Source organism: Sciurus vulgaris (genome assembly GCF_902686455.1).
Source record: "Sciurus vulgaris genome assembly, contig: HiC_scaffold_137_arrow_ctg1, whole genome shotgun sequence".
NCBI lineage: Eukaryota > Metazoa > Chordata > Mammalia > Rodentia > Sciuridae > Sciurus > Sciurus vulgaris.
The window spans coordinates 316041-325530 of record NW_027632916.1 but is presented as its reverse complement, the minus strand read 5'-3'; the positions used below and the strand labels follow the sequence as shown (position 1 = coordinate 325530).

The 9490-nt window shown below is 46.4% G+C and overlaps 1 protein-coding gene across 1 annotated transcript; it reads right to left on the bottom strand.

Annotated features, from left to right (window-relative positions):
• Window positions 1-580: 580 nt before the first annotated feature.
• On the bottom strand, window positions 581-1956 carry LOC306652159 (sperm motility kinase 2B-like; the record flags this gene model as incomplete). The annotated part of the gene is made up of 2 exons (XM_079125196.1): window positions 581-1216; window positions 1258-1956. The coding sequence occupies 2 exons, from the start codon at window positions 1954-1956 to the stop codon at window positions 581-583; spliced, it is 1335 nt and encodes a 444-aa protein (XP_078981322.1).
• Window positions 1957-9490: the final 7534 nt, after the last annotated feature.

Sequence of the window (9490 nt, the reverse complement as noted above, 5' to 3'; positions counted from 1 at the left end):
GTCTACACTGGCTCAAGGGAAGGGACTCCTCTACACTGGGTCAGGGGCAGTGAATCTGTCTGTCCTAGCATAAGCAAGGGAATTGTCACTACCGGCTCAAGGCCTGTGTGTCCCACCTCTGTGACTCTCTGCCCCTGCAGTGTCCCTATCTTCACTGCAGAGGGAGGCACAGAGGTCCAGGCCTGGGAGACATGGTGACCTCTGGGCCCTCCCTTAGCCTGAGGCCCCACCGTTCCTTCCATGCGCCTACATTTTGATCTTGGGAACAAAAAGCTCATGATCCAATTCGTCTCAAAGCAATTTATTAGGAATCCAGTGAGAAAAATGGGGGAAATAAGGGAGGGGCAGACAGGGCAAGCAGGTCAAGTGTCCCAGGCAGAAGGGTCTCTGAGGTCCTCGGCAGGTGGGCACAGAGGAGAGTCGGGCATCCCCAGGCACCATCTGGCTCGGCTCTCCAGCTTCTGGGAGGCTGGCCATTCACGGTGTGGCCTGTGTCTCCTCCATGGCATTGGGGCCACTCTGGAGCTGGCCCGCGGCAGGCAGCAGCACAGTCCTCGGAGGCAGGCGCTGATGGTCCTCCTCACCCGCTTCCAGGCACTTGTGTGGCCTTGCCGTGGGGCTCTGTCCTGGACCATGCGTACAAGATCGCGGAGCAGTCGGTCACCAGGAGGTCAGAGTCCGACTGCAGGCAGCTGCCGAGGGTGGGGGCCCCAGCGGATGGGCAGTGCAGAGGAACGGCGGGCAGGCTGGCAGCTCTGATGCCCTGGTGGCCTGGCTCCTGGGCTTTCTGGGGCAGCGGACCCTCAGGGGGCCCGGGGAAGGTGTGCAGGGCAGGCTTGCTGGCGCTCTTCTGGGGCAGCACCAGGACAGGGGACAGGTCCTCGGGGTGCGGGCGAGACCTCAGCCAGGGAGGCAGAGGCTGACCCTGGGACGCAAATCCTACCCCCTGGCCTTGCTGGTGCTTCAGGAGCAGGTAGGTGGCCATGACCGCATCAAACTTCCTCTTGGCCAGGGACAGCCAGGTGTGGTAGTGGTCGAAGCCCAGGTCAAACAGGACGGTCAGGAGGGTGGGGTCCGGGCTCTGGGGCAGCGCCTGGCTGGGACAGTGGGGTGCACATGGCTTGCCCTGCCTCAGCCATGGGTGCTGCAGGATCTGCTGGACTGTGGGCCGCTTCTCAGGCTTGACCGTCAGGATCTGGTGGATGAGCCTCCATGCCTGGGCGGGAACAGAGCTGGGCACGTGAACCTGGCCTGCACAATGGCCATCAGCATGTCCTGCGCTGTAGGGGCCCTGAACGGGCGGCTGCCTGTCAACATGAAGTAGAGGAGGACACCCAGGCTCCAGACATCGGCTGGAGGACCCTCGTACTCCTGCCGCAGGACGATCTCTGGGGCCAGGTATGCCAGAGTTCCCCAGAAATTGTGGAGCTTCTGCCCGGGCCTGAACCTGGCACCGAGGCCGAAGTCGATGAGCTTGATGTGGCCCGTGGCGTCCACCATGATTTTCTCGGGCTTGAGGTCTCGGTGCGCCACGCCCTGCTCGTGGCAGTAGGCCACGGCACACGCCACTTGCCTGAAGACTCTGCGGGCCTCCTCGTGCTGCATGCCCCCACGTGGGATGCGCCGCAGCAGCTGCTCCCCCGCCGCCAGCTCCATCACCACGTACAGCTTCTTCTGGGTGGCCATCACCTGAAAGAGCCGCACCACGCTGGGGTGCTCCAGCCTCTTCAGCACGTACGGCTCCGACAGCACTGGGATGTTCTGCACCGACAGCCTCAGCACCTTCACCGCCACCTCTGCCCCAGTCAGGCGATGGCGGGCCAGGTGCACCTGGCCAAACTCACCCTGCCCGATGGCCCTCAGGACCTCGTACTGGTCCAGGAAGGGCTGCTTGTGGCAGGAGCCAGGCCCCTGCGACACTACACTAGACTCACTAGTCTCACTAAACACAGCCATCCTCACCAGGAACACCCACTGAGGAGGCTAGCAGAACAAAAATAATAACAAGCCAAAACAACAAATCGAAATCAAAAACCACAACCAGACAAAACAAAAAACCCAAATCAAAGAACCAAGATCCACACACCACAACCACCGACCGCCAACCACCAAACGCGCTAACTAGCTGGGAGTCCGACAGGTCACCGCCAAGAGCTTCCTATACTTATGGACGACAAGCCAGCCCCAGCCACCTGCTTATATACCTGCCCGAAGACCTGTCCTCACAATGGCTCCTTGTGAGGTCAGAGCCAGAAACGGCCCCGCCCTCCTTGGGCTTGGCCACAGTGGCCATCTCCCTCTGGGGCCTTCAGAACATTTCCCATTTTCAGAATCAGAAAAGGAAAGTGCCCCAGATGTGTTTTGCCTCAGTTTGGTGTGGAGACCCATATTTCCTTGTGTAGAAATTAAAATGTACACACAGACTTGTCATTTCATGTCTCCAAATTTCTTGTGACTTTGGGCCTTGGGAAGACCTTTTCACTTATACACTCAAGGTCCTCAATTCCTTTCTCTTCAGAGAATTGCAGTCAAAATCATGGTAGACCCTCGTTCCCCTTGTGAGAGGACTGCAGTATCCCCTGTTCCCTGAGACGCTTTGGGGCACACTCTTCACACCTGTGTGATTGAAAGGGGCCGGGCAGCCTCATTGGTCCTCACCAGATTTCTCCTGAGAATCCCTGAAAAGGTATTGGCTTGTCCCTGGTATTTCTGTAGTAACTCAAGTAAGTTTTACCTTTGTAAAATATTACACTTTCTAAATAACAGTAAAAACATAATTGAAAAATCCTACGTATTTCATGCCTGTATTGAAGTCCTCTAAAGTGCCCAGAGAAAAAGAAGTTGCGCAAAATAGAAAAGCAGCTCAGGATCATTCTTTGGAACAAGAGTTCAACCTCAGGAGCTTCAAGTTCAGAGCTCTGCCTTTTCTCAGCTTATCCCAGGACAGCCATGGTTCTCTGTGGTCACTGGTCTTTGATGATGTGTTGGTTCCTCTTGGCCTAGACTCTTGTCCCTGTGCCCTTCTGTGTCACTGTGGTCACACTCCACCTCAAGTTCATTTGCTACCTAGTTATCAGCTGTCTGATACGGTAACAGCTCAGCAACAGTCCTCCTACCCACCTGCTGCCTCACCAGGCCCGGCACAGACTAGGACCCAGGGATCATTGGGACAAGGCCTGACCCAGGATGCATGTAGGCAGAGGAGAAGAAACGAGTTGCAGAATGCAAGGAATCAGGAGCGACTCCTTAGGAAGTTCTTCCAACATCAGGTGTGAGAAGTGCAAGCAGAGGGTCCGTTCCTCATCAATGCCTATTCATAGTTGAAGTTCTTTTTTTACTGGGAATAAATTCCATAATCCCATTCTTGGGACTATAAGTGTGTTGGACTGCTTTGCCCTTCTTTGATGGAAAACATGCAAAATAGAATTTCTTAGAATGTCTTTGTTGGCAAGGCACCAATTTGTAGAAGTCCAAAAAAAGTGAGCCTGTCTCTGAAGCCCCTCCTGAGGGAGCTTGGTGGAGAGGTTTTCATGCTCCGTAGCATCCTGAGGCCTGACACGACCTCGTCAGACACAGGTTGTAAAGTAAAGGAGAGGTTTCCAATTTCTAAGAAAGCATGGTAGCAACATAGCTGTGCCCAAGGGAAGACTGGAGTGTCTTTTGATTTTCTCTATAATGTAAAATTTTTGCCATCTGGAAAGGAAATCCAATTTATAGTCAAAAAGTGGGGCAAGGATACTATTGCATTAGACAGCTAATTAATAAAAATAGTGTGGTATTTTTCTAGCTCTTAGGACAATTTGTATTTAACAGCTTTTAAAAATGTGTAACCTTTTAAAATGTGACTTTTTTTCTCAATTTGATTTAATATTATTGCTTTTGTGTCTAATTTTCTATTAAAAATGTAATGTTCCTTCCTGAAAGTGGACTGCACCTAACTTGGAGATGCAGGCCCTATAAGAGCAGATCCATCCTGACCCTTGAAAAAAGAGAATGTTATTTAAGAGAAATATGAAAAACATATTGTTAGGTGTTCCTTCCTGTGACCAAAATACCCGACAAGAACAACCTAGAAGGGTAAAAATTTTATTTTGGCTCATGGTTTCAGAGGTTCAGTACACAGTGTGCAGACGCCATTACTGTGGGCCCAAGTGAGGCAGAAGGCAAAACATCATGGCAGAAGGGTGTGGTGGAGGAGCTCTCTGTTCATGGCAGCCAGGAAGCAGAGAAAGAGGAAGAGTAAGGGGCTTCACCGAAGGTGCACCTTCCAGCGAACACCCCCTGGGACCCACCTTCTCCAGCCATGTCCCACCTTCCTACAGTGACCACCCAAGAGTCCTTCTGAACTAGGATGAACTGATGAAGTTACAGGTCTCATAATCCAATCATTCTATCTTTGAATATTCCTGGGTAAAACAGGAGCTCCAGGGGGTGGGGGGACACCTCATATCCCACCATAACATGTATTTTCTGACCAACAAGAGAGAAAAAAACAATAAGATAAAAACTCCTAACAACAAAATAACTTTGTGTTCTTTTTCCCACCATGAGGATGAAATTGTCATAAACCACTAATACAAATCCACTGCTGGCTCTGTGGTGACTGTCCATGTCAGGCACATAGTTTCCCTTCCAGCCCTGACCCAAACAATAATATCCTGGATCCACCCATTGAGAATGCATTTATTCATTCATGAATGCAAAGAGAAACTAAGTAAGACAGGTTTCCTGAACAAGGTCCAAACTTTCCCTCCACCCACCCACTATGCTCTTTATGTGAACTTGGTTTTGTCTTGCTAATGCTATACTGTGACTGTGATGTCATCTACTAGTCCTCTTCTTCTGTCTTTGGCAACTCTCTAAACTTCCTTCTGGGCTTGGGAACCCTGTGCTGAGTTTGCCTTCACCCACCTTTACCACCTAGAGTCAAGATGCCAGAGTCATGCAGGGGGCTCTGCACCTCACAGAATCTCCTGGACTCCTGCCTTCTCCCCCATCCTCTGTATGTCCTGGCTCCTGCTCACGATAAAGACTCCAAATGCTCCAGAAGTCTCATTGCTGCAGGACTTTTCCCTGCTTTGTGCCCAGTCTCTCCCCATTCTTCCTGTTCTGTTTAATGTGGATGTGCATTTTTGGTTTCAAATTCTACAGCCCTATGCCTTCTTTGTACTAGACCAGCTGTAAGATCCAGGCCAAGATCAGCTTCCTGGAGACCCACTACCAGGCAAGGGCATCTGGACAAGCTGAGAAAGCAGCGAAGACTGCCACTTATAAGAACTTGCCCCTGATTATTTACTCTATAGGCCTCACTGATCGAATCTTGTCTAGGAACACTTGTGTGGGGATCAGGCATGAGAAAGTGTGATCCTTTTATCTTTCTTTACTTTTTGATGATTTGTTTCTTGTTTTGTTTTTGGCCTTTCTGAATGAGAAGGTACAAATAGTTGGTGTATTAATGAAAAACTTCTAGATAGTTTACATTAAGCACTCTTAATTCAAATATTTTAATACAATGAAAATTAAGCAGAAAACTATATTGTTAGCAAAATGTGAGCAGTTTTCCTAAGCACAGAATCTTGGTCATTGCCAAAATATTTCCAAGGGATTCCCAAGAATGAAGGTCAATCAGCAGAGCTCCTAACATCACAAAAGCTGCTTCCAAGGTCATGCCTATCAGACACCGTTTCTGAGACACTACAATGGAACTCTGGTGAAGCATTAAGAACAATACAATTCCAACTCTAAGTGTCAAAATATTCAAATTCTCCACTCCAACTGGATTCCAACCAAGTGAGAACATGTTGAGAAACTAAGCTTTATCTTAATCAGATAGAGTTAAGCTGAGAAGTATGGAGTCGGATATAGCAGCTTCCTGGACGACAAAGGATCCCTGGACTTTCTCCACCCCTATGGTGGTGACCTTCACCTGGCATTGCCACATTCATAAATGATGCCTAAGGTCTACTACTTAAAGGATCACAGGCCCAGGGGACATGGCCAAGATGGGTTGGCCTCTATTATAGCCCATAATGTAGCCCAGTTCTGCTCTGGATTCTGTCTGAGTCAGTGACCAACCAGCAGACCATAGCAGCATGGCTGTCCCCAAAGTCTTTGACTTTGAAAGTTGAATGATATTTCTTTAAAAGTCATCATCTGCTCCTGTTTCAATCAATTGTGGATCAATAATGCAGTAAAGCAGTCCCTCTTAAATAGTTATATTCCTTGTCCCATCCCCTTTCCAGACGTATGATATGATTTTTATTCCCAGTCATTTTGGCTTATTTTTAGTTTTTAACTTGACTTCATTTCTCCTTTGGTTTTTCCTTTAAGGTAGTTCTTCCCTTTGCTGACCTACATTGCTATTTTTCATTTCCTCTTCATGGAATATTTTGCTGAGAATGTTCTGCAGTGCAGGCTTCCTATTTGTAAATTCTTTTAACTTTTGTTTATCATGGAAGGATTTTATTTCATCTTAAAATCTGAAAGTTAGTTTTGCTGGGTATAGGATTCTTGGTTGACAGCCATGTTCTTTCAGAGTTTGAAATATGTTGCTCCAGGCCCTTCTACCTTTTAGGATCTGGGCTGAGAAATCTGCTGATATCCATATTGGTTCCCTCTATATGTTATCTGATGCTTTACTCTCAAAGCCTTTAAAATCCTATCTTTTTTTTGAATGTTAGGCATTTTCATTATAATGTGCCTTGGTGTGAATCTGTTGTAATTTTGTGTATTTGGTGTTCTGTAAGCCTCTTGTAGTTGATTTTCCATTTCATTCTTCAGGTTTGGGAAATTTTCTGATATTATTTTATTGAATAGGTTGTTCATTCCTTTGGTTTATATCTCTGTGCCTTCCTCAATCCCAATAATTCTTAAATTTGGTGTTTTCATGATGTCCCATAGTTCTTGTATGTTCTGTTCATGATTTCTTACCATCTTTTCTGTTTAGTCAACTTTATTTTCAAGGTTAAATATTTTGTCTTCAAAGCCTGAGGTTTTGTCTTCCAAGTAGTCTAGTCTGTTGGTGATGCTTTCCATTGAGTTTTTTATGTGGTTTATTGTTTCCTTCATTTCAAGGATTTCTGGGTTTGTTTGTTTTGTTTTGTTTTTCAGAATCTCTCTCTCTCTCTCTTTGTTAAAATGATCTTTTGCTTCCTGCAGTTGCTCTTTCAACTACTTCTTGGAGTGATCATTCATTGCCTGCATTTGCTCTTATCTCATCCTTTGCTTCACAAATCATTTTAATTATGTATATTCTGAACTCCTTTTCTGATATTCTTCTACCATAGTATCATTGGATTCTATTAATATAGAAGCTAGGTTTGGTTGAATCATTTTCTTCCCTTGTTTTTTCATGTTGTTCACATATCTTCCCCTCTAGCAGTGCAGATCTGGAGTATTGCAGTTTCTCTCCATAGGCTTATAGTGACCCTGCAGGTTTTCAAAACATCTTCTTTAATATTAGCAGTGCCCAGTACAGACAATATGCAGCCCTAAACCAAATAGCCCCTATGAAGATATTAACAATATTGTCAGAATAAACAGAAAGAATGAGTTCAATTATTATCTACAGTATAACAAATAGATTTGCAATGAGGTCTGTAGTTTCTAATGGAGGACAAAGAGGATGGGGAGACGTGCATGATGTAACTGTTAATGGGATAAGAAAAGAGAATATAGAAGTTTTAGATCGTAGGAAGAGTGAAAGTATAATCAAAAGAAGTTGAACATTAGCATGTGAAAAGGGAGTAAGAGACTCTGAGCAAGTAAGTAAACAAAAGAAAAATAGAAAGCAAGAAAAATAAAGAAATAAAAACTTAAAAATTTCAAAAAGGAGGAAAAAAAAATCTGCACTTTAACAGTCATATACTCTTCAAACCTCCCAGTCTTCAGTAGCCTGATGCATGAGATGTACCTGACAATGAGCTTCCTGTCTCCAGCAGGCATCTCAGGATGGGAGTTGCTCCACCTAAAGATGGCAGCTTCCACTTCCAGGATAATCCAAGATGGTCAACTGGCTTCTAAATGTATTGGCAAATGGGGAGCTGCAGTGCCAGGTGTGGATGCTGAGTCCATGTGGGGTGTGGTCAGTTGGGCTGGGGGTCCTGGAGGCAGGAGCAGTCAGGCTGGGAGTCCTGCAGGTCCTGGCTGTTGTCCCAAAATGGCAGCAGCCACATGTAACTAAACCTGCATGTAATATGACAGTGGATTACCAGGCAACAGCAGGCAGCTGGTGCTCCACTTCGGTCTGCAGGTGGTCTGGGCCTTTGGTTTTTGGGGATTGATTTATTTCACTTACCACGATATTCTCCAACTCCATCCATTTACCTGCAAATGCCATAATTTTATTCTTCTTTATGGCTGAATAATATTCCATTGTGTATATATACCAGTTTCTTTATCCATTCATCTATTGAAGGGCATCTAGGTTGGTTCCACAATATAGCTATTGTGAATTGAGCTTCTATGAGGCTGGATTGTATAAAGGGAAATGAGGGATGGGGAGGGGGCAGGGAGGAGGAAAGATAATGGAATGAGACAGTCATCATTACCCTATGTACATGTTTGTTTACACAAATGGTGTGACTCTACTTCGTGTACAACCAGAGAAATGAAAAGTTCTACCCAATTTGTTTACAAAGAATAAAAAATAATTTAAAAAGTGATGGTAAACCTTCTTTAAGTTATATTTGTATGAGTATGTTATTAATGACTGTCACAGAAATTGTACTAAAATCCAAGAAACCTGTTATTTCATGGTATAATGTTATTGGCTATAATTTCAGTTGCCATATTAAAATGCTGAGTGCTACAGAAATAGCCAGATTTTGTCCAGTAAGACATCTGGGTCCGTAGGAGATGATACCCACAAGTCTGGGGTCACTCCATAAGTCTCAGACACTGCTCACCTGGCTTTGCCAAACAGCAGTTGCCCACCCATCCCTGCAAGGAACCGTGCAGGAACTGCTTTCTACCAGGCAGCCGAGCCACGTACAGACTGAAAGACCATGGGAACCCGCCACAGCGCCCTTGGGAAATTCTTCTCAATGCTAATCAAAAGCTAAATATAAAAGAGAAGTGTTTATACAATGTAGAAGCCCAGCCCTCTTGTATGGGGCCAGCCTGCAGGTAGGGGAAACAGCTGGAGAATGGACTGCGAAACGTTGGAGGGGAGGTATCCAGGGTGTCTCCTCGGACTTGTCAGGATGGGACAAAGGATTTGATGGCCTGGATCAACCATGCCCCTGTGGCTTGAATATTCTTTCCTCTAAATCACTTCCTATTCCCAGGTGAAGTCTAGGAATTTTCAACCTCGGAATGCATTGGATGTCTGTTATCACTCTACCCTGTCCCTTCCTGGAAAAAAGATCCCTATGCTTTAGGAAAGCGTGGCAGGCAGGGCACAGGGTACCCCTGGGTGAGTGTCTGAGATGAGGGCAAGATGAACAGAGTCCAGGCTGATGGCGTAAACCTGAGAAAACAGCCTGCGGGC